Source organism: Schistocerca nitens, chromosome 4 (genome assembly GCF_023898315.1).
Source record: "Schistocerca nitens isolate TAMUIC-IGC-003100 chromosome 4, iqSchNite1.1, whole genome shotgun sequence".
NCBI lineage: Eukaryota > Metazoa > Arthropoda > Insecta > Orthoptera > Acrididae > Schistocerca > Schistocerca nitens.
Genome location: NC_064617.1, coordinates 987,013,898 through 987,040,815, shown reverse-complemented (window position 1 = coordinate 987,040,815; position 26,918 = coordinate 987,013,898). Strand labels below are relative to the sequence as shown.

Below are 26,918 nucleotides of genomic sequence, written 5' to 3'. Positions count from 1 at the left end.
CTAACTAAATTATTTAACAGTTACATTGCAGACCCATATATATTCCCTGATACACTTACACATGGAATAACTTATCTGAAACCTAAAGATCAAGCAGACACAGCAAACCCAGCTAAATATCGCCCCATAACATGCCTACCAACAATCTACAAAATATTAACTTCAGTCATTACACAGAAATTAATGACACATACAACACAGAACAAAATTATAAATGAAGAACAAAAAGGCTGCTGCAAAGGAGCACGAGGATGTAAAGAGCAACTGATAATAGATGCAGAGGTGACATATCAAGCTAAAACTAAACAAAGGTCGCTGCACTACGCATACATTGATTACCAAAAAGCTTTTGATTGTGTACCCCACTCATGGTTACTACAGATATTGGAAATATACAAAGTAGATCCTAAATTGATACAGTTTCTAAACATAGTAATGAAAAACAGGAAAACCACACTTAATATCCAAACAAATTCAGATAATATCACATCACAGCCAATACAGATTAAGCGTGGAATATACCAAGGAGACTCATTAAGTCCTTTCTGGTTCTGTCTTGCTCTGAACCCACTATCCAACATGCTAAATAATACAAATTATGGATATAATATTACTGGAACATACCCACACAAAATCACACATTTGCTATACATGGATGATCTAAAACTACTGGCAGCAACCAATCAACAACTCAACCAATTACTAAAGATAACAGAAGTATTCAGCAATGATATAAATATGGCTTTTGGAACAGACAAATGTAAGAAAAATAGCATAGTCAAGGGAAAACACACTAAACAAGAAGATTACATATTGAATAACCACAGTGACTCCATAGAAGCGATGGAAAAAACAGATGCCTATAAATACCTAGGATACAGACAAAAGATAGGAATAGATAATACAAATATTAAAGAAGAACTAAAAGAAAAATATAGACAAAGACTAACAAAAATACTGAAAACAGAATTGACAGCAAGAAACAAGACAAAAGCTATAAATACTTATGCCATACCAATATTGACCTACTCATTTGGAGTAGTGAAATGGAGTAACACAGACCTAGAAGCACTCAATACACTTACACGATCACAGTGCCACAAATATAGAATACATCACATACATTCAGCAACAGAAAGATTCACATTAAGCAGAAAGGAAGGAGGAAGGGGATTTATCGACATAAAAAACCTACATTATGGACAGGTAGACAATTTAAGAAAATTCTTTCTAGAACGAGCAGAAACTAGCAAAATACACAAAGCAATCACTCATATAAATACAGCAGCTACACCACTGCCATTTCATAACCACTTCTACAACCCTTTAGATCACGTAACATCAACAGATACGAAGAAAGTAAATTGTAAAAAGAAAACACTACATGGCAAGCACCTGAATCATCTAACACAGCCACACATCGATCAAGACGCATCCAACACATGGCTAAGAAAAGGCGATATATACAGCGAGATGGAAGGATTCATGATTGCAATACAGGATCAATCAATAAACACCAGATATTACAGCAAGCATATTATTCAAGATCCCAATACCACAACAGATAAATGCTGACTTTGCAAACAACAAATGGAAACAGTAGATCACATCACAAGCGGATGTACAGCACTAGCAAATACAGAATACCCCAGAAGACATGACATTGTAGCAAAAATAATACATCAACAGCTTGCCTTACAACATAAACTTTTAAAACAACACGTTCCCACATACAAGTATGCACCACAAAATGTACTGGAGAATGATGAATACAAATTATACTGGAACAGAACCATTATAACAGATAAAACAACACCACATAACAAACCTGACATCATACTCACCAATGAAAAGAAGAAAGTAACGCAACTAATCGAAATATCCATACCCAATACAACAAATATACAAAAGAAAACAGGAGAAAAAATTGAACAATACATCAAACTGGCTGAGGAAGTCAAGGACATGTGGCATCAGGAGACAAGTTGACATTATACCAATTATACTATCAACTACAGGAGTCATACCACACAATATCCACCAGTACATCAATGCAATACAGCTACATCCAAACTTATATATACAACTACAGAAATCTGTAATTATTGATACATGTTCAATTACCCGAAAGTTCCTAAATGCAATATGACATATACCGTACAGTTAAAAGGAAGTGACGCTTGATCAAGGTCCGCGTCACTTTCCATTTTTAACCAGACTTAACGTCTGAGAAAGTAAAGAAATAATAATAATAATAATAATAATAATAATAATAATAATAATAATAATAGAAAGTATCTTATTTTCAGCACATCAGTCGTATTTTTCCAGATGTCACAGAAGGGACTTACTTTTCTGGAAAAAAATTAAAAACTATTCTTGACTTATGGGAATCTATAGAAAATCAGCTTAAGCTGTTGTGGTCCAAACAATGATTTTTTATATATGTAAAATACTTTCTGGCAGCTGATACCAGATTTATTTTTACTGAAACTCTGATATTTCTTTTTTAAAAAAAGAAAAAAGAAGCAGCATGCTTAAGTTTGGTAGATATTGGATGTTCATTTATCATATATCACATCATATATCAGATCATTCAAATTAGATTATATAAACTGACAACGTATTGTAAGGCTACCTGTGAAAGTACAGAGCCAAAAGTTTTAAATTTAATTGAAACATTTCATTACACAGATTAACTTTATTTAGGGTGTCAAATTAGTGTCTTTTTCACAATTATTCTAGCCACACTAATGTTGATTTAAAATGTAGATGATCATCACTGAAGATTCTTGAAACTATCAGTGAAACTTCTTAAGAGCATCTCTGCTTTTAATCCACTGTGACAAATATGTTCTGTTAACTTCATATCTTTTTCATTAAAGTAATACATTCTGCCTAATGATGTTGATTTGGGTACACCAGCAGCATGTAAAATGTTTTCTAAAGGCACAAAACAAGAGTCTTCCTTCTCAGGCCAAAAAAATGACACTGCTGGTCCAGGTGGGTGGAGGAAAAAGGAGTAAAGCGTCGTCTTCTTCTTCTTCTTCATCATCAGACATTTCTGACAAAGGCAAAGTACCATCTGTCATCATATGCAGCTGCTGCAAAAGAACTTTGTTGAGGGTGAGTGCACATCCATTGTGGGGCATTTTTATTGAATGAAAAAAGGCGAGTGCACGTCCATTGTGGGGCATTTTTATTGAATGAAAAATCAAGAAAGGCTTTTCAGCAAAAGTTACTCTTATAATCTCTAAAGAATCACAAGAAAGAGGTTTGTAATGGTGAAAATTCCTTAGGTTTTAAGGGAGAGCACCCCAAATCATGTAAAGTTTTATTTGCATCCTCAATACTCTGACTTTTTAGTACTGATTTATAAAATGTCACCTCTGGGTCATTTGTATCACTTTCATTTCTATCACTGACATCAGTTTTCTGTTCACAAAACTTACGATATGTTGCACACAAGTTTTGGGCTGGTTTTACGTAGATTCTTTTAGCACCTAATCTTTTACACAAATATGAGCAAACTAGCCTCAAAGATTTTTTTTAAACTGTTTATCTGTATTTTTTGAAAGGATCACAAGTTCTTTGATGACTTGCAAAAACTTTTTAAGTAATAGTATCTGTGATGTCCACATACAGAAGCACTTTCTTGATCTTGTGGAAAGCTTATATTGGATTGCAGCTATATCAAATCTCATTGGTCTTCAGTCAGCTCTTCTATTTTTTTGTAGAGTTTTTACTAAGGTAAAGATTGGCAAATGATGCAGTGTTTTTAGTAATTTTCCAACAGTGCATGAATTCACATTTGCCATTGCAATTAACTGAGCACTAATTCACTTAAAACATACTTAATACAAGTGGAATGACAGGGCCACACCACAGACAGATATGACCTGTCTCACAGAAGGACAAAGAGCATCTGAGGCCAAATAGACTAAGTGCTGCATGCCGGTTATTCTCAACAATCAACTTCAGCAATTGTTGCATTGTTTTCATGTCTGTAAAGGTTCCAAGCAAGCTACTGCTGTCTAAGAACACTTTTTTATCACTGTGAACAGGTGGTTGGCTGAACACAAATAATATATTACAGCCTTTAAGAAATTACTGAATTAGTCACATGACAGTGAGTGCATGAACTTACTTAAAATGACCTCTTTCCATCACAGCAAAAAGTATTTTGATTTCAGATGTGTGTGTCAATTAGCAGAAGACTCATTAAAATTTTTATTTCATTAAAAATCTGACAATCTAGGGGATTTTTTAACACCAAAATCAGGTTCCTAGCAGGTTGGAGAAATGTGATGTAAGCACTTTTCCACATCCTCACAATTTTTCTGAAATCGAAAACTGACATGAATTAATATTTTTTTAAAATTTTCTTTGTAACTTTACTGCTTCAATAACTGGATATCTGATAACTGTATGCCTTTCTTAACTTCTGAAAAAAAATTCCAAATCAAAAGCTTCGTAAATGCCTGAGGTATCAGAATATCACTACATTTAAAATTCAGTATAAAATAAAGTTGCAGTCTGAGGCCAAAAAGATTTTACAGAAATTCCTATGTTATAAGTATAAGCAAGTGTGCAAAGTTTTATGAAAATCTTAGATAGAGTGTTACAAATCTTTGAATTATTGCATGTTTTTACGTGGAATGACCCTAGAATACCACGTGAGAAAAGGACAAGCTGAGCTTCACATGAGTGATGCTTTCTAAAACCATGCTGATTCATGGACATAAAGATTCTTGGTCTCGAGAAAATTTATTATAGTCAAACTGAAAAGGTGTTCAAGGATTATGCAGCAAACTGATGTTAGTGGTATTGGTCTGTAATCCTGCAGGGCTCTCCTTTGCCCTTGAGTCACCTGTGCTTTTTTCCAGCACTGGATAAGAGATTCATGATGAATGCAAGATAGGTAAGGGGCAAGTGCTCTAGGGGAGTGCTTTTTGAAACATTGAATTACCAAGTGAGGTGGCATAGTGCACTTTCCCTAAAGCTCTCCAGGCAAATGCCAGAATGGTTTCTTTGAAAAGGCACTGCTGTTTTCCTTCCCCATCCTTGATGCAATCTGATCTTGTTCTCCATCTCTAATGACCCTAATGTCAATGGGACATCAAATACAGAAACTGAATTGGGATTCCATCCAGACCTGGTGACTTATTTGTTTTAAACTCCTTTAGTTGTTCTCTATGCCACGGATACTTATTACTACACTCCTGGAAATGGAAAAAAGAACACATTGACACCGGTGTGTCAGACCCACCATACTTGCTCCGGACACTGCGAGAGGGCTGTACAAGCAATGATCACACGCACGGCACAGCGGACACACCAGGAACCGCGGTGTTGGCCGTCGAATGGCGCTAGCTGCGCAGCATGTGTGCACCGCCGCCGTCAGTGTCAGCCAGTTTGCCGTGGCATACGGAGCTCCATCGCAGTCTTTAACACTGGTAGCATGCCGCGACAGCGTGGACGTGAACCGTATGTGCAGTTGACGGACTTTGAGCGAGGGCGTATAGTGGGCATGCGGGAGGCCGGGTGGACGTACCGCCGAATTGCTCAACACGTGGGGCGTGAGGTCTCCACAGTACATCGATGTTGTCGCCAGTGGTCGGCGGAAGGTGCACGTGCCCGTCGACCTGGGACCGGACCGCAGCGACGCACGGATGCACGCCAAGACCGTAGGATCCTACGCAGTGCCGTAGGGGACCGCACCGCCACTTCCCAGCAAATTAGGGACACTGTTGCTCCTGGGGTATCGGCGAGGACCATTCGCAACCGTCTCCATGAAGCTGGGCTACGGTGCCGCACACCGTTAGGCCGTCTTCCGCTCACGCCCCAACATCGTGCAGCCCGCCTCCAGTGGTGTCGCGACAGGCGTGAATGGAGGGACGAATGGAGACGTGTCGTCTTAAGCGATGAGAGTCGCTTCTGCCTTGGTGCCAATGATGGTCGTATGCGTGTTTGGCGCCGTGCAGGTGAGCGCCACAATCAGGACTGCATACGACCGAGGCACACAGGGTCAACACCCGGCATCATGGTGTGGGGAGCGATCTCCTACACTGGCCGTACACCACTGGTGATCGTCGAGGGGACACTGAATAGTGCACGGTACATCCAAACCGTCATCGAACCCATCGTTCTACCATTCCTAGACCGGCAAGGGAACTTGCTGTTCCAACAGGACAATGCACGTCCGCATGTATCCCGTGCCACCCAACGTGCTCTAGAAGGTGTAAGTCAACTACCCTGGCCAGCAAGATCTCCGGATCTGTCCCCCATTGAGCATGTTTGGGACTGGATGAAGCGTCGTCTCACGCGGTCTGCACGTCCAGCACGAACGCTGGTCCAACTGAGGTGCCAGGTGGAAATGGCATGGCAAGCCGTTCCACAGGACTACATCCAGCATCTCTACGATCGTCTCCATGGGAGAATAGCAGCCTGCATTGCTGCGAAAGGTGGATATACACTGTACTAGTGCCGACATTGTGCATGCTCTGTTGCCTGTGTCTATGTGCCTGTGGTTCTGTCAGTGTGATCATGTGATGTATCTGACCCCAGGAATGTGTCAATAAAGTTTCCCCTTCCTGGGACAATGAATTCACGGTGTTCTTATTTCAATTTCCAGGAGTGTGTGTCATCCGTACAGGAGTCTGTCCGAATGGTCAAATGACCGTATGATTGTACGATTCTCTTGCATGAATGATTCCTTGAATGTGAAATTTAAAATTTCAGCTTTCATTTCAACTGCCACACCAGCCTGGTCAACAAGAAAAGACCCATTTAGTGCTTTTATGTAGGACCAGAATTTTCTCAAGTTCTTTGCCAGATCTTTTGCTAAGGTATGATGGTGGTAGTTGTATGCTTTGTGCATAGATCTTTTCATAGGCACATAAATCTCTACTAAACTTTGCTTGTCATCATATGTGCGTTCTCTTTGAACTGAGAGTGCAGTAGCCCCTGTTTCCTGAGCATTTTCTGAATCTCGGTATTATACTGTGGTGGGTCTTGTCCGTCCTTAATCCTCTTACTAGGCACATAATTCTCCAGACAAAGATTTACAATCTGCTTAAACTTTGCCTATAATTCCTCTACATCCATCTTACTGGAGCTAAATGATGTCGGTTCACTGTCAAAGTAAAATGGTAACAGCTGCATATCTGCTTTTTATAGCAGAAACACTCACCGATCCTTCGTAACTGGTTTGTTAACTTTCATAACAATAGTTGCTATAATGACATCATGATTGCTAATCCCATTTCTATACTGATGTTATCGATAAGGTCTGGCCTGTTTGTACCTACAAGGTCTAAGATATTTCCATTGCATGTGGACTGCCTTACTGTCTGTCTGTACCCCATGCAGTGAATCCATAGACAATCTAGTCTATACTTGGTTGGTTAAAGTCGCCTCCAACTAGTATTTCATGATCTGAGTATTTACGCACTACTGACCATAGATTTTCTTTGAATGACTCCACATATGTCAGAGCAGAATCTGGTGGCCTGTAAAAACATCCAACAGTTAACTTGGTTTCACCTAAACTTGTTATACAGGGTGTTACAAAAAGGTACGGCCAAACTTTCAGGAAACATTCCTCACACACAAATAAAGAAAAGATGTTATGTGGACAAGTGTCCGGAAACGCTTAATTTCTATGTTAGAGCTCATTTTAGTTTCGTCAGTATGTACTGTACTTGGAGCACATTATCATGATTTCATACATCATACCTGTGCTGCTAGAACATGTGCCTTTACAAGTACGACACAACATGTGGTTCATGTACAATGAAGCTCCTGCACATTTCAGTCGAAGTGTCCGTGCGCTTCTCAACAACAGATTCGGTGACCGATGGATTGGTAGAGGCGGACCAATTCCATGGCCTCCACGCTCTCCTGACCTCAACCCTCTTGACTTTCATTTATGGGGCATTTGAAAGCTCTTGTCTACGTAACCCCGGTACCAAATGCAGAGACTCTTCGTGCTCGTATTGTGGACAGCTGTGATACAATATGCCATTCTCCAGGGCTGCATCAGTGCATCAGGGATTCCATGCAATGGAGGGTGGATGCATGTATCCTCGCTAAGGGAGGACATTTTGAACATTTCCTGTAACAAAGTGTTTGAAGTCACGCTGGTATGTTCTGTTGCTGTGTGTTTCCATTCCATGATTAATGTGATTTGAAGAGAAGTAATAAAATGAGTTCTAACATGGAAAGTAAGCATTTCCGGACACATGTCCACATAACATATTTTCTTTCTTTGTGTGTGAGGAATGTTTCCTGAAAGTTTGGCCGTACCTTTTTGTAACACCCTGTATATGATCAGATAACTTCACTGTCATGTTCAACTTCAACCTCAATAGAAACAGTATTTTTGGTCAACTGCCTATGGCATCTAGTCTGTCTTTCTGATATACGTTCCATGAGCCACTAAATACCTCAGACCTTTCCTTTTCAGGTTTTAGCCAGCTCTTGGTCCCGAGAACTTTCCTGGAGAGCAATAAATTCGGGAACTTTGTTACAAGTACTTCAAAATTTCCTGATAAAATTGCGACACTGACTGGCAAGTGTTCATTAGAGTACCTCAAACTACTGCCTAACCTAAAAAACCCTCATGTGCACTTGACGAGTACTCCGCTACCCGAGTAGGTGCTTTCTTGGTGTAGTGCACCCTTGCCCTATCAAGGGGACACCTACAAATCCCTAACCAATAATGCAGGTCTAGAAATCTGCAGCGAAGACCATCACAGAGACAAGAATCCTTTGGTTGAGACCCTCCACATGGCTCCAAACCAAAAGAACCTGATCAGCTGTGGGACCAGTGATGCAAATTACTAGCTCTGCTTGCACCCCACATGTGAGGCATCCTTCACCACTTCCAGCAACCACCTGTATGGACTGAGGATGGCCTCTCGGCCCATGCAACATACGTGTATTTTGTTGATTTCGTTCTTCCAGTTTGAAGCTTCACCTAAATAAATGTTTTTGGCACAATCTTTTCAACAACTAATTCTGAGCCTGTAACTTCTAGGAGGTTATGTGTCTGCATGTTATTGAGAAATGATAGTTGATCACTCATGTTAGAAACTGTAAAGATACATTGGGTCTATGATGAAAAACTTGATTACAATATGTGGATTTTCTTGCTTGAAAAATACTTCCTTTCCTGTCATGTTCGTGTAATGTTTCTGCAACTAATTTTTTCCCAGTTGCTGGATCTACAATAGGCTAGACACATCTGCCAACATGAGTAAGCAACTTAAATTACTTAATAAAAGCAAGTCTTCTGGTCCAGACTGTATACCAACTAGGTGCCTTTCGGAGTATGCTGATGCATTAGCTCCATATTTAACAATCATATACAACCATTCACTCAACGTAAGATGCGTACCCAGAGACTGGAAAGTTGCACATGTCACACCAATATTCAAGGAAGGTAGTAGGAGTAATCCACTAAATTACAGGCCCATATCGTTAACGTCGATATACAGCAGGATTTTAGAACATATATTGTGTTCGAACATTATGAATTGCCTCGAAGGAAACGGTCTATTGACACACAGTCAACATGGGTTTAGAAAACATTGTTCCTGTGAAACACAACTAGCTCTTTATTCACATGAAGTGCCGAGTGCTATTGACAAGGGATTTCAGATCGATTCCGTATTCCTGGATTTCTGGAAGGCTTTTGACGCCGTACCACACAAGCGGCTCGTAGTAAAATTGCGTGCTTATGGAATATCGTCTCAGTTATGTGACTGGATTTGCGATTTCCTGTCGGAGAGGTCACAGTTCGTAGTAACTGATGGAAAGTCATCGAGTAAAACAGAAGTGATTTCAGGCGTTCCCCAAGGTAGTGTTATAGGCCCTTTGATGTTCCTTATCTATATAAACGATTTGGGAGACAATCTGAGCAGCCGTCTTTGGTTGTTTGCAGATGATGCTGTCGTTTATCGCCTAATAAAGTCATCAGAAGATCAAAACAATCTGCAAAACGATTTAGAAAAAAATATCTGAATGATGCGAAAAGTGGCAGTTGACTCTAAATAACGAAAAGTGCGAGGTAATCCACATGAGTACTAAGAGGAACTCATTAAACTTTGGTTATGCGATAAATCAGCCTAATCTGAAAGCCGTAAATTCAACTAAACACCTAGGTATTACAATTACGGACAATGTAAATTGGAAGGAACACACAGAAAATATAGTGGGGAAGGCTAACCAAAGGCTGCGTTTTATTGGCAGGACACTTAGAAAATGTAACAGACCTACTAAGGAGACTGCCTACACTACACTTGTTCGTCCTCTTTTAGACTACTGCTGTGCGGTGTGGGACTGACGGAGTACATCGTAGGACTGACAGAATACATGAAAAAAGTTCAATGAAAGGCAGCATGTTTTGTATTATCGCGAAATGTGGGAAGGAGCGTCACAGAAATGATAAAGAATTTGGACTGGAAATCATTAAAAGATAGGCGTTTTTTGTTGCGGCGGAATCTTCTCACGAAATTTCAGTCACCTACTTTCTCTTCCGAATGCGAAAATATTTTGTTGACACTGACCTATGATAAAATAATAAGGGAAATCAGAGCTCGTACGGAAAGATATAGGTGTTCATTCTTTCCGCGCGTTATACGAGATTGGAGTAATAGAGAATTGTGAAGGTGGTTTGATGAACCCTCTGCCAGGCACTTAAATGTGATTTGTCGAGTATCCATGTAGATGGTAGATACACTTTGTACCAGGTGTTTGCCTGCTGATTTTATCACTTGTGAAAAAGATCTGTATTTTGAAAAGATAATCATCTGTGTCTGCAAAGAAAATGTGCTTTGCTACCTTTTTATTCTGGCTTTCCCATACAAGCTTTTTTTACGACTTCTGATTTTTTTAGGTCTGGAAGGAAGCACCTTCTTTACCAAAGAAACAGCTTTACCAGGAGACTGTGGACATTTATATGATCCCATGTGGGAAGCACTGGTTTTAGTTTAAGTCTGTTCTTTCTTATTGTATCAGCTTTGTTCTTGTGATGATCAATTAAAAATTTTTCACAGGAGTGTGCCTTTATCATCATGTTTCCCATCTTCTCCTTCTCCTCCCCCCCATCCCCTCCCTCCCTCCTCTCCCTCTCTCCTTCTTCTTCTACTTTTTATTCTTCTTTATATTTGCTGGTGTCTTTGTACAATTTTTCTAAAAAATTTTCTCATGTGCTCAGCTGACATTGTTTTCCTCATTTTCTGAATAAATAAGAAGTCAGTATTAGTGTAAACCATAAGGCACCAGTTACACCAACTAACATAAATTTAAAATGTCAAGAAGCGTTTAGTGGTTTAGATTTTGGTAAAAAAAACTGTCACTGGTGGGACATAATTACTTTCAACATTTATACATGGTAATTTAATATTACATGCTGCTTTATGGGTCACTAGATGTTTTCTTGGTTTTCATCACTCCTAACCTAAAATAAACAGAATTACTATAATTGCTGAGACAGTGAGTAATCTTTTTCATGTTTTTTGTCACAGGTGGGACACTAAATGCGTAGTTATTTTTATAAATTAGCTGCATATGTAATATTGTACCTCTCTTGGAAACTGAAGTTCGTCCGAAAGATAATACTCGAAACCTAAATTTAAATAGATACCAATATAAGAGGCAGTGTTGTTCTCCATTCTCATCTACAGAAGTGTCACTTTTGTTTAACTATATTTCCTCAACAAATTTTGTAATTTCGATAATTTTTTCAGCACAGTAAAATTTAACTTTTGCCTATACAGAAAGCTATGTCACAAATTAAATTAAAAATAAAATTTAAATAAACTTCTCACTGTTTCACGTAGAATCTCTCAGTACCCTCGTTCGGCACGTTTTACGCACAAAACCCTCTCTCGTTGTATTGACCTACTGACGAGGGTGTTGACGTGGTTTAAAAGTCTGTAATAGACTGCTAGAAGATGCCAGGAAAGAAATTGAAAGTCCTCAGCTAGTCAAAAGCCTGATAAAAGAATACCTTATTAGATACTCCTTCAACAGTTTACGAGAAAACTGGGACTCGGGGATCTGAATTCTGCATAACTTTAATGATTAATACAAACAGATTTTATTAAGCCAGCACGGTATACAGTCAGATCGTAGTGTTCCGTGTAATGTTACATAAATAATTTGTTCAAAATATTAAATAAAAACAGCATAATTATCAGTGTGAATAGATTAGAACTAGTCATAATTTGTTTTAGTGTCGTTTGCAGAAGTAGCGTGCAGTGGCTGTCGATGTATATTTGGCTTGTTCTGTATCCTTGAAAGCTGTTCTTCGTAGTAGTATTGAGGAACTGATGTGTGAATGAATTGGTGGTTGGATTTGATGGTAGTCTTATCTTCAATTTTGAGTGAATGTCTGGAGAAGTTGCCACATACACTAATCATCCAGAACATTATGACCACCAAGACTACTATTGATATAAACCTGTCCAGATGATAGCAGCGTCACCTGGCGAGGGATAACGTCTAATCGGACACACACGTGTTGCGTGTAGTATCAGTGAGCAAGCTGTCTGTGTGTAGAATGTGGAAGGTGTGCAATCTCTCCGAGTTTGACCGAGGGCAGATCGTGAGATTGTGATGGCCCAGAGGCTTGGCACGAGCATTTTGGAAACTGCACGACTTGTCGGATGTTCGAGGAGCGCTGTGGAGAGTGTCTTCAACGTGTGGTGAAACCAATAGGAAACCGTGTCCAAATGTTATGGGGTTTGGTGGCCACTCTTCATTACAGATGTCGGACACTGTAGTCTGGGCAGACTAGTAAAACAGGACTGTGGTGAAACTGACATCAGACTTTAATGCTGGGCAGGTTACAAGTGTGTCTGAACACACAGTGCACCAAACACTCCGAACAATGGGCCTCTGCACCCAATGACCCATGCATGTGCCAGTGCTGAAATGAGCACATTACCATTGGCACTGGACGTTGGCACAGTGACAGAGCGTTGCACGGTCTGACGAATCCCAGTACCTTCTTCATCGTGCCAATGGGAAGGTGTGAGTCTGTCGTCTTCTAGGGTAAGGGCTCCTCGATACCTGTTCTTTGAGACGGAGACGAGATGTCGGCAGTTCCATTATTTTCTGGCGATATTCACGTGGGCATCCGCAATCCAGTAGAGCTCGTGCGAGGCACCGTGATGGCCAAAGAGTATTGCACACTGGTTGCAGGCCGTGTATACCCTTCGTGACGATCGTGTGTCACAGTGGCATGGCAGCGGCATTTTCAACAGGGTAATGCACCGTGTCACAAGGCCAGGAGTATGATGGAGTGGTTCGAGGAACACAGTGGCGAATTCCAGTTAATGTGCTGGCCCCCCAACTCCTCAGAGCTGAACCCAGTTGAACACATCAGGGATGTGACTGAATGTGGGATCAGAGCTCATCGGCCCCTCCCCAGAATTTATGGGGATTAGGTCACTTGAGTGTGTAGATGTGTTGCCAGCTCCCTCCAGTGACATACCGAGGCCTCGTTGTTTCCGTGCCGTGGCGTGTTGCTGTTGTTATCTGTGCCACAGGTGGACATAACAGCCATTAGGTAGGTGGTCATAACGTTCTGCCTGATCAGTGTATATTAAAGTACTGCAGAGAGGTAGGACTTCTACTGGGATTAGGGGAATGAAATATTAGTGAGAAACAAAATAACTGCTTGAGAATCTGTACATGGGACAACACAGCAATAATTTGTGATTACTCAATTTTTTTCCCATATTTTGACATACAGTGTATGTACATCATATGCCAGTTGTCTATCTTTTATGAATTGTGTATAGACTCTGGAAATTCATGGCTGTAACAGTATTTACTCTAGCTTTCAAGCCCGTGCTCTTTCTCTAGCAAAAATACACACATTCACACACACAGGCATCCAAATGCACCCACCAACAAGTCTTGCCAGAGCGTATGCTCTTGTCAGTAGTTTTACCCTTTTGTAAAGGTTTATACCTTGGGTAAAAAGTAATTGAGTTGCTTAGCTCTGTGTTTGGTATAATGTTTGTTGTTTTTTTTTCCATGGGTGATTGCAGTGCTGTTGGTATTGAAGAAGAAAATGAAACTCTAGTGATTATGTAGGATATGCAGAGGCACATGAATAACACTGGAACTTTGTAATAAATTTTGCTGATAGCAATATCTGGAATTGTGTAACAGAGAGAATTTCACAACAAATCCCTTATAATAGTAACTGTGCACTGATCACGTGCAAGAAATTTATTTATAAATCATCATTAAGTTCTGTTGGCGTATTTAAACGGTGAAAAACCGATGGCTCTTCCAGTGAAAATTCACTGCAGTCAGTGATATTATCACTTAATTTAGTTCATATTGCCTCCTGTCCAACTAGGATACCTAACTGCTCAAAAACAGCCATTGATATTGCATTTATACACAGGTTTTAATGAACAAAATCGTATTACTAAACAAATTTGGATAGGAAGGAACACCAGGTGCACTCAGTGTGTATGCCTCAGGGCCTCATTCAACATGTTGACGAGGCTATTCTGGATGCCATTGAAGGAACAGGGTGCAGCCAGTTGCAGACTGTGGCACATGTTGGAACGAATGATGCCTGTCACCTGGGCTCCGAGTTTGTACGTTGATCATTCCAATGACTGGCGGAGAGTGTGGAGAATACTGACCTTCAGCATGGAATTTCAACAAAGCTCACAATTTGCGGCATTGTTGCCAGAACTAATTGTGGCCCCCAGGTTCTTAGTCAATGGAAGGACTGAACCAGGGACTTCAAAGGTTCTGTGACAAGCTAGATTGTGACTTTGTAGACTTATACTATAGGATTGAGAACTGTAGAGTCTATTACCGAGGTTACTGACACTGGGGTGCAGACCAGGGTTCTTTTTGGACTAGGCTACTCTTAACCCAGTCCAGATAATGACATTGTAGGAAGTATAAGTGTAAAAAAATCCAAAAGAATGCCCTCTCACCCCACCCCACCCCACCCCACCCCACCCTGGTCCAGAAAATGGAAGTCGTAGTAGTTAACTGTTGAATCATTCACAATAAAATACCAGAGTTCGAAGCACTCGTGAAAAGCAGCGATCACATAATGCTAGGTATAGAAAGCTGATTAAAACTTGAAATCGATAGAAGTGAGATTTTTGGGGAAAATATCAAACTGATAGACAAATAGGAAATTGATGTTGTATATTTGCTGCAGCAGGCAAGAAACTAGAATCTACTCGGATTTCCTGATTTCTGAAAAGCATTTGAGTCAGTACCACATCTAGGCTTATTGTCAAAAGTACAATCATATGGATTAAGGATTTTTTGGAAGGGAGGATGCAGTGTTTTTATATTCAACGGAGAATCATTTTCAGATGAAGAAGTAACTTAGGGTGTGCCCAAGGGAACTGCATTGGGACCCTTACTGTTCGCATTGTATATTAATGACTTTGTGGACAATATTAATAGCAACTTCAGACTTTCTACAGATGGTGCAGTTATCTATAATGAAGTGCTATATGAAAGAAGCTGTATAAATATCCAGTTATATCTTGATAAGATTTCAAAGTGGTGCAGAGATTAGCTACTTGCTTTCAGCATTCAGAAATGTAAAATTTTGCACTTCACAAAGTGAGAAAAACTTATCCTAAGACTATAGTATCAGTGAGCAACAGTTGAAATTTGCCAACTAATACAAATATCTGGGTGTAGCACTTTGTAGGGATATGAAAAATGGAATGACCACATAGGTTCAGCCATGGTAGACTTCAGTTTATTTGTTGAATACTAGGGAAATGCAATCAGTCTACAAAGGATGTTGTTTACAAATCACTCATGTGACCTGTACTTGAATATTGCTCAAGTGTGTGGGACCCAAACCAAATAGAACTAGCAGAGGTGTTGAATGTATACAGAGAAGGGCAGCATGAATGGTCACATGTTTATTTGACCTGAGGGAAAGTGTAACAGAGATGAAGAATCTGAACTAGCAGAGTCTTGGAAGGTGGGCACAAACTGCCCTGAGAAAGTCTACAAACGAAGTTTCAAGAACTGGCTTTAAATGATGACTCTAGCAATAAACTAGAACCCTCTACACTTTGGTCACAAAGGGATCACGAGGAAAAGATTAGATTAATTACAGCACATACAGAGGCATTTAAGCAATCATTCCTCCCGCACTCTAAACATGAATTATATGGAAGAAACCCCAATAACTGATGCAGTGCACATACGGTGGTTTGTGAAGCATAGATATAGATGTAGATATGGATGACTTGTCACCATAATGTGTGTTTACTTATATACAGTGCTAGAATTTATAAGGATGCAAATTCCACTAAGTCTGAGCTAGGAAGGGTAGAATGCAAAAATTGAGTATTTTATGAAACTGTTCAATAAGAACTGGAATGGAGGGATGTTTATAGTAGGAAGGCATGAACAAAAACTGCTACATATCTATGAATCATGTTTTTCTTCATTGTTTCTTCTAATCTCATCTTCCATTCTTTCTCATAAAGTGTCCTGGGTTATTTTTGCTTGTAATTTTTTTTCAGCCATTCACAACTTCTTTGAGGACAAACCGTATCGCATTAAGCTTTCTGTTGGGGAGACCGTTAATATTTTGGAAGAAAATGGGGAGTGGTATTTTGGATACACAACCAAGAACCGTGCACTGCGCGGAATATTTCCTAAAAACTATATCCATATTAAGGATATGGCCAGCACAAAATTGGGGTGAGTCTATCATATATTTAAGTGTCAAAATCATAATCATTTGATTTTATTAATTAGTAATAAAATATGCACTTGTACATCAAAATTTTTGATTCTGTCGAGATAAGTGTTTTTTTATGACATTTAATTAAAAGTTGAGTACTCATAAATGAACAAAGTGATTTTAGCATATGTCACTATAACGTCTTATAATATGATATGTTCTTGACTATCTCAGTCTAGTACGAGTAAACCAAGTTGCTCAATAAGCGACTTAAATCACATTTCCGTTTAAGTATAGACAGGGGTAATCGTAATAACCCTTAGATGTGAACTATATTTTTGACTTTTAAACATAGCTCTCTCAGTTTACAGAGCTCTAATTGTTAATAGTTGAAAGTGTTCACTTAATGCTTAGCTCTCTGCATAACAAAAATCTGCCTGCATAGCCAAGCACATTAATGCACCACTTCCAAGACATGGTGTTGCGAGCCCGACCTGTATCGAATATGCTTAACGGTTTAATAATGAGGGTTGGTGAGGTGGCCATCCCCAATGTGGTTTTTAGGCAGTTTTTCATATCCCCCTAAGTGAATGTTGGGCTGGTACTCATGTCCTGCATCAGATACATGTTACACAAACATTTAGAAAATATCCTCACATTTGCACGTCAGTTCTGTTCTAGGTGCAGATAGATGGGAGATGCGGATAGATGGGGTACACTTTTTCTGTCATAGGGGTGAATAGGAGACTGATTATCTAAGATGTCTGGTCTCCTTAAACACACAATTGACAACAGCTGCAGGAGCAGCTTAACAAAAAAAAATATTTCCATATTTTATGTTGCTAGTGGATTTCTGATCTCTCTTTGTCTTCCTCAACATCATCCATCTTTTGTCTGCTTTTGAATTGTTGCATGATGCTGCAACTCATTAGTTCTTAATACAATGTAGCGGTATTGTCTCATTTGCAAATACACTTGTCCTCAGAGTATCACAGACACTTGAACATATTATGACAGTACTTTTTGCTCAAAGTTCTACCATTTCTCAGCTTCAGTTACAAATGTCATATCGTAATATTTCTCTGTATTCACAGAACAGCAATATAGTGTGAGGAACAGCCCGTTTTCTAGCACCCTCAGTTATGTGTCAGATGATTTATCTAAGATCATTTTTTATTTATGTACTCTGTCACCTTTCATAATCCACTTATGGCAACTGATGAGCCAAAATGAAGTGTGAATGATAGTGATTCAGTAATTCTTTGCATCACAGAGCTTTGCCAAAAGTAAAATTGTTTTAAAAAGCAAACAAAGCATAGTGTTCCAAGAGAACTGAATCACATATTTGTATTTCCGTCTCAATGCTCACACCTGTGATCGAGATGTGACAGCTGTTCCCAAGTGCTGCATTGTTGTGCACCTTGCCGAATCCCATGTGGTGAATACTTCTGGTGCTCTTGATATGTCTGAATTTTGGACAGGTGTGGGATGGTTAGGTGTATTTGTTTACACTACTTACATTCTTGTTTGGCATGGTTTTATTGGGTGGGCGTGTAGACATATTTCATACATTTTTCATTATAAAAGCCCAAACCAGGTTATTTATTGCAGATTTTTTTGTGGAAAATCAAAGAGGGTTTCATTCTATTCCTTAGAAGACACATTTACTTGTACAGTCATATGTCATGTTTACAGCAAATCATTAAATGTGATGAGAGCCTATCAGTAGCAATGTTTAATTAGTTCAGTTTTTGGTATGTTCCATGGATCTTATTCATGACAACCCATTAAGATGTATAATATGCCAGTAAGCTTACAAATAAAGTGCATTTTCTCTCTGAAAACATGGGTACATGCTGGCTATTTACATAACTTGATATTTTTAATATCAGTCTGCTACTAAATTTGATAAATTGCATTAACTGACCATTGTATTGGTTCTTAGTTGAATAGTTTATACATTATGAATGGAAAAACAGATGCCTCTTGTGTAATATTCTACACTATTGTAAAATATTACACCAATTTTGTGTGCTTTTCATTCATAAGTTTGATAAATTTTATCTAGACATGTAGAGATATTATTTACTCAGAAACCCACATATGGAGTAGAAAGAGATGCCGCGTAGAAATTATTGTAAATTGTTTTTAAAACTTTCATTATATACCACCAGCTTTAAATCACAAGGGAAGAGATCAAATATTTTTTATAGCTGTGTACTTTTTTCTGCGAAAGTAAGATTAAGTTGCAGCTGATAGAGACTGTTTATGTTCTTAGTGTTATATTAATGGATGGTGCTATTATATTGGATTTGTGCTTGGTTCTTCACAATAAACGTTTGTGGCAGAGTAAATCTATTGTGGGGCTATTGTTAGTTTGCCTAATTTTGTAAGCAGTTGCTAACAAGAAGTTAGAGGATGAACACCAGATGTTATCCTTACAACATGTTTATGTGCAATAAATAATTTGTGAATATGTTTAGAATTGCATGAGAAAAATATTCCGTATGTCATAAGTGAATGAATGTCTGCAAAGTAAACCAATTTACAAATACTTTCTTCACAAAAGTCAGCAGTTACTTATAGAACAAATGTCAGTGAAATGTAGACCATATGTTCAGTGGAGAGGTCCATGTGGAAACCCAATTGTGGCTGACCAAGAATTGTATATTAGTGAGTATGAAACAGGTCTGTAGTGATTAATACCTGTCCTGCTACTTTCCTTAAACAGGTGTCTAACAATGGTATATTCTATTCTTTCAGGAGATATGGTTCGTGAAAAATATTCTTAAAATATTGATTACAGTACCTATATCACAACAACAAGCTTTTAATATTTTGTTGGAAATGTTATCAACCCCATAAGAATAATTTGCTTCTAAGAAAGTAAATTATTTTCCTTATAACCTTGAAGTAAGTTACAGTGGCCTTGAATTGACTGACTGGTTGTGGTACTGATTGTTGCATAAACTGTAATGTTTTCTCTTGAAGATACATACTTGGTGTCAAGGAACACCTAGTCATTATCTTTGGTTACTAGATTGGGTTGTTCCCAGATAGATTTTGGTATTTTGCTTATAACTATGATCCGTATTGTTTTGATTTTATTTTTAGAGTTTTTAATCTTTGCCATGACATGCAAGCTTTTTGATTTTCTATAACTCTTATCAGTAGAGAATAATATGAAAGTGGTTGAACAGCTTTACTTATCCGAACCATTCGTATAGTATCTCTATCTTGATACATGATACTGCAAGGTATTTTATTTTCCAAGGCTTCTTTGACAAACTACTGGTGTTGTTTTTAACAGTTTTCATTGGAAAATAACCGTTAAATATAAAGATAATGTACTTACAAATACATAAAATTTAGAGTTTGCATCCATTGCCTCATATACCTCACTCGAGCTAACACCTGGTAGGTTCCTTCTAAAAGTGTCTCTTGTAGCATATCAACTCTTTTAATGATTTTCATAGTGAAGACAGGTGAATACAGGATTATAAGTGCAAAACAAATATGGGTAAAGCAGGGGTAGGTTTAATAATGCATAAAAATATAGAAACGTGGATAAGTTACTATGAACAACATAGTGAATACATTGTTGTAGCCAAGATAGACATGAAGCCCACACCTACAACAGTACTACAAGTTTTATGGCCATCTAGTTCTTCAGGTGATGAAGAGATTGAAGAAATGTGTGATGTGATAAAAGAAATTATTCAGATAGTTAAGTGAGACAAAAATTAAATAGTCATGGGGGACTGGAATTCAATAGAAGAAAAAGTAGTAGGTGAATATGCACTGGGGGGTGAGGAATGAAAGGGGAAGCTGCCTGGGAGAATCTTGCACAGAGCATAATTTAACCATAGCTAACACTTGGTTTAAGAATTAAGAGAGAAGGTTGTACACATGACCTGGAGACACAGGAAGGTTTCAGATTAATTATATAATGGTTAGACAGAGATTTAGGAACCAGGTTTTAAATTGTAAGACATTTCCGGGGGCAGATGTGGACTCTGACCACAATTAATTGGTTATGAACTGCAGATTAAAACTGAAGAAACAGCAGAAAGGTAGGAATTTAAGGAGATGGGACCTGGATAAACTGAAAGAACCAGAGGTCGTAGAGGGTTTCAGGGGGAGAATAAGGGAACAATTGACACGAATGGGGGGAATGGAATACAGTAGAATAAGAATGGGTAGCTTTGAGGAATAAAATAGTGAAGGCAGCAGAGGATCAAGTACGTAAAAAGACGAGGGCTAATAGAAATCCTTGGGTAACAGAAGAAATATTGAATTTAACTGATGAAAGGAGAAAATATAGAAATGCAGTAAATGAAGCAGGCAAAAAGGAATACAAATGTCTCAAAAATGAGATCAACAGGAAGTGCAAAATGGCTAAGCAGGGATGGCTAGAGGACAAATGTAAGGAGGTAGAGGCATATATCAGTAGTGGTAAGATAGATACTGCCTACAGGAAAATTAAAGAGACCTTTGGAGAAAAGAGAGCCACTTGTATGAATATCAAGAGCTCAGATGGAAGCCCAGTTCTAAGCAAAGAAGGGAAAGCAGAAAGGTGGAAGGAGTATATAGAGGGTCTATACAAGGGCGATGTACTTGAGGACAATATTATGGAAATGGAAGAGGATGTAGATGAAGATGAAATGGGAGATATGATACTGCGTGAAGAGTCTGACAGAGCACTGAAAGACCTGAGTCGAAACAAGGCCCCAGGAGTAGATAACATTCCATTGGAACTACTGACAGCCTTGGGAGAGCCAGTCCAGGCAAAACTCTACCATCTGGTGAGCAAGATGTATGAGACAGACGAAATACCCTCAGACTTCAAGAAGAATATAATAATTCCAATCCCAAAGAAAGCAGGTGATGACAGATGTGAAAATTATCGAACTATTAGTTTAATAAGTCATGGCTGCAAAATACTAACGCGAATATTTTACAGACAAATGGAAAAACTGGTAGAAGCCGACCTCGGGGGAAGATCAGTTTGGATTCCGTAGAAATGTTGGAACACGTGAGGCAATACTGACCCTACGACTTATCTTAGAAGAAAGATTAAGGAAAGGCAAACATACGTTTCTAGCATTTGTAGACTTAGAGGAAGTGTTTGACAATGTTGATTGGAACACTCTCTTTCAAATTCTGAAGGTGGCAGACGTAAAATACAGAGAGCAAAGGGCTATTTACAATTTGTGCAGAAACCAAATGGCAGTTATAAGAGTCAAGGGGCATGAAAGGGAAGCAGCGATTGAGAAGGGACTGAGACAAGGTTGTGGTCTGCCCCCGATCTTATTCAGTCTGTATATTGAGCAAGCATTAAAGGAAACAAAAGAAAAATTCAGAGTAGGAATTAAAATCCATGGAGAAGAAATAAAAACATTGAGGTCTGCTGATGACATTGTAATTCTGTCGGAGACAGCAAAGGACCTGGAAGAGCAGTTGAACGGAATGGACAGTGTCTTGAAAGGAGGGTATAAGATTAACATAAACAAAAGCAAAACTAGGATAATGGAATGTAGTCGAATTAAGTTGGGTGATGCTGAGGGAATTAGATTAGGAAATGAGACACTTAAAGTAGTAAAGGAGTTTTGCTGTTTGGGGAGCAAAATAACTGATGATGGTCGAAGCAGAGAGGATATAAAATGCAGACTCACTATGGCAGGGAAAGCATTTCTGAAAAAGAGAAATTTGTTAACATTGAGTATAAGTTAAGTCTCATGAAGTCCTTTTCAAAGTATTTGTATGAAGTGTAGCCATGTAAGGAAGTGAAACGTGGACGATAAATAGTTTAGACAAGAAGAGAATAGAAGCTTTCGAAATGTGGTTCTACAGAAGAATGCTGAAGATTAGATGGGTAGATCACGTAACTAATTAGGAGGTACTGAATAGAATTGGGGAGAAGAGGAATTTGTGGCACAACTTGACTAGAAGAAAAGGGATTGGTTGGTACGACGTGTTCTGAGGCATCAAGGGATCACCAATTTAGTATTGGAGGGCAGCGTGGAGGGTAAAAATCGTAGAGGGAGACCAAGAGATGAATACACTAAGCAAATTCAGAAGGATGTAGCTTGCAGTAGTCACTTGGAGATGAAGAGGCTTGCACAGGATGGAGTAGCATGGAGAGCTGCATCAAACTAGTATCTGGCCTGAAGACCACAACAATGGTATTAAAGACTTGAATAACAGTTTTCATCAGCTGGAAACTGCTTCAGCAGTCAAAAATGTATGTCCTCCCCTTCCCAAATGAGACTTTGGTAACAAGGAGGAATTACAAAAATAAGATGTGTGCATTTATGTTAATCTTATTGCTAAGTGCTTACGTAAAATGTTAATTTTATGTGTAATACTGGATCACATTCAAAATGATTTACATTTGTCAGATTACATATTAAACAGCGTATCTGTATGTAGCTGCCTGGGTGAGCCAGTCCACCGTTGGGGGTAGGGTAGGGAATAGCATGACACTTACTGTAGGACAATTCGTAATAAAGAGTTTCTGTATTAAAACCACAGAACTCTGTTAATGGATACAGTTTTTGCCAGGCTTAATAAATTATTCTAAATAATTAGTAGCAAGGTTGTTTGTTAGTATTTTGCATTGTCTGAGTTGAGTTGAGTAATTGACTGTAATACAATTTTTAACAGGAATACTGATGGTGAAGTATTTAACCAACCCCAGGTAGTCAGTGAAATAACCTCTGTTCTTCGTGAATGGGGGCAAATATGGAAGAACTTATACAGGGTAATGTATTAATTTATTATTTTGTTATCTTATGTTTTTCTTCTACTGGTTGTCAATATAGGAAGGAAATGAGTATTTCTTTATGGCAAGAGTAGGCAAAACATTTAGAAAATTTACTTTTTGTAGGATGTTTTCCGATTGATGTACAACTACTGAAATGTGTTTTTACTTACGCCAATCACCTCTTACTTTGCTCTCAATTACCCATGCTAGAGAGTTTATTTGTCAATCAACATTCATTACATATACTGAAAGTACAAGTGACCAGACTACATAATGGGATCCTCTGCAATGCGTACTTTTCAAGGTCCACCAAAATTACACGTATCTAAACATAAGGTAGGTAATGGGTGGATCAGATTATTATTACGGGGGTTGTCCATGAAGTAAGATCTCCAATGAGCTCCCATCGGGACGTAGCGAGCTAGCTTAAATCTGACAACAGCGCCATGTTCCTCGCTTCCCCACACCACTATTCTTGCCAGTCCCCACCTGTCTGTGTTGCTCGTTCTTGGCGTAGCAGTCGGTAACGATGGAAGGGAAGATAGTTGCTCCAGCCAAATGTGAATTGCATTATGTGATTAGAGTTCTGTGGTTTAAGGGGTCAGCCCCTATCGAAATCCATCGCCAGTTGACCGATGTGTGTGGAGAAAAGTGTATGGATGTTAAAAATGTGTGTAAATGGTGTAGGAAGTTCACAGATGGCCATACAAATGTGCACAACGAGGCTGGCCGCGGCAACCGTCAGTTTCGGATGAGATAGTGACGAAAGTTGAAGATGTTTTGCTTCTGGATTGGCATGTGACTATGTGAGAGATTGCTGAACTAATAGGGGATGTCTGTAAGACTACAATGGACAAGATTTCGAAGTATCACAGTGTGTAGGCCAGATAAGTGCTGTGGATGCTCAGTGATGAACACAAAAAGAAGCACTTTGAAAGTGCCTGCAAATTTCTCCGCTGTTACTGGGAAGAGGGGTGAGGAATTTCTGGGTTCAGTTGTCACCGGGGAGGAGATTTAAGACCACTACTTCACACCAGAGACTAAGGGACAATCGAAACAGTGGCGGCATTTCAGTTCTCCAAATTTCAAGAAATTCAAGCAAATCCCGTCAGCAGGGAAGGTGATGACGTCAGTATTCTGTGATAGGAAAGGCGCTCTGCTGGTCGACTGCCTGGAAAGAGGTACAACAACCAGTGTGATAAGGTACCACGAAACATCAATGGAGCTCTGCCAGGCTATACAGAACAAAAGGAGGAGTCGGCTGACAAAGGGAGTTCGTTTGTACCGTGACAAGGCCCACCCTCATGTCGCCTGCACCATGACAGATCTCATCACCAAATTTGGGTGGGAAATCATTGACTATCCTCCATACATCCCTGATTTGGCTCCCGGTGACTACTATTTGTTCCCCAGCTTGAGACAACACTTGGGAGGGGGGGAATTAAATTCTCAAGTGGTGAAGAGCTGAAGGCCCCTTCCTGCACGAGTCGACAGGAGAGTGGTGTGACACAGATATGAAAAAGCTTTCTGAGCATCTCCAAAAAACGCTTCAGTTGTGATGGGGACTATGTTGAAAAATAACTAAAGGTCCAAGCTTTCGGAATAGGTAATTGATTTTGCAATAAAATGATATTTACTACCTGAAAAAGCATTGGAGATCTTAATTTATGGACAATGCTCATGCAACCCACCAAGTAGCTGAGGCATCGGTGTTCCACTCTCTATAAGAAAGTCTGCTCCAATGTCAAACAAACAGTTTTACTCTGCAAGCAGCATAAGATTTAATGCTTGGAACACGCATGATGGAGAAGAGGTATTCAAATAATCTCCATTCATCTGTTCTGTGTGTGTGTGTGTGTGTGGTTTTTTTTTTTTTTTTTTTTTTTCCTAAATCACTTCTGGGAATTGTCAGTGAAGCCAGGATCAATTTTTTGTCTTAGTATTGTCCAGTCTAAGCCAGTGCTCCACCCACAGTGACATGATGTTATACTTTTAACATTTCTCCTTCCTTGTTAATTATGGAACATGAGAGCAATGCTGCTTTCATTCAAGAGCAGATTATCTGTTGTGAGAACCTTTCCTAATTTTGACAGATGAAGATCATCTATTTCAATTAGTCAGTAGTAATGATTATAATATGATAGTTGAAGTTTTACATAAGTTACTTTAAAAGAAAGTTAAGAATGCATAGTTCTGTATTGATAAAATTCAATAAAAATGAGAACAAAGTTGTTACATTACGGTTCACAGTACCTTAATCTTAGTCATATGTCACAATAGCAAAATTTAATGAATGTGTAACTAATATTTCCAGACGCACAGCAAAAACTTCAAAGCTGTGGAACATCAGATACTTGAGCTTTTGCAGTACCGCAGCAAGATTTTGTCAGGAACTCTGCCCGTTGATGAACTTAAAGAACTTAAACAGCAAGTTACTTCCAAAATAGATATGGGGAACAAGTAAGAACTTTATTCTTTTATTTTTAATTGTTAATGCCTCCTAACTTAAAGTTGAAATTCCCTTTGTGACTATTTTACAATCACAGTGTAAATAATTACAGAATGGTTTATTTATTTTGAGGCGTCAAAAATAAGTCAAATAAAATTAAATCACTAATTTTTTACTTACATTAAACATGTCTCTCTGTGCAGAATGCTGGATTTAGATATGGTTGTGCGGGATAAGAATGGTAACATTTTGAGTCCAGACATAACATCTACCATTCAGTTATACAGGCAACATGAGATGGCTACAGAACGTATTAAGAAAGCAGTAAGTATTCTGATCAGTGATAAATATGTTTATATTTACATTTAAGAAGTATTGGATATTAATCATAACAAAGATTATGATGCACTAAAAATATATATTCTACAAGCTTTATTACAGAGATTGGACAGTTTAACACAGAGTAGGAAACAAGTAAAGAATTAGATTGTCACTACTTGTGATGCTACACAGAATCTGATGTATTGATTAGTAGACTTAAATAGCCCAAGTAAAAAAAAAAAAAAATTAAAATTGACTTTATACCACTTTATAGACCTTCATAAGTAAGACAGGTATTGCAGTTAGCCTCTAGCACTTTCATTGTTTTTAGGAGAAAGCCACATAGGAGCACATAACAGAGACTTCTAAATGGGTGTAAGACCACGTAGGATTTATAAATAACTTTGCAAGCTTATCTGTTTCTTTAGACAATGAATGACATGTAATGACGAAGTCTTCCAAAAAAGTAACAAGGTGCGATAACAAACATGTTAGACACCAGTTTTATTGTATACTGCAGGAAACTTAATCATGAAGGAAAGGTAAAAAAATTAAATTGCTAACCATGGAAATGAAGTTTGCAAAAAGTTCAACAGATGTAATAAAAATGGGAAAACTGGAAAATCAGTGTTGGGAGGACAACATAGGAGGAATATCTACAAGAG

At 38.7% G+C, this 26,918-nt stretch overlaps 1 protein-coding gene across 1 annotated transcript in view; it reads left to right on the top strand.

Annotated features, from left to right (window-relative positions):
* Positions 1-26,918, top strand: part of LOC126253699 (dedicator of cytokinesis protein 1) — a 443,179-nt gene that overhangs the window by 52,798 nt on the left and 363,463 nt on the right. Inside the window, exons 2-5 of the mRNA XM_049955225.1 lie at positions 16,554-16,734; positions 23,384-23,480; positions 25,798-25,943; positions 26,136-26,256. Coding sequence (XP_049811182.1) covers positions 16,554-16,734; positions 23,384-23,480; positions 25,798-25,943; positions 26,136-26,256 — 545 coding nt within the window. The remainder of the gene's footprint in view (positions 1-16,553; positions 16,735-23,383; positions 23,481-25,797; positions 25,944-26,135; positions 26,257-26,918) is intronic.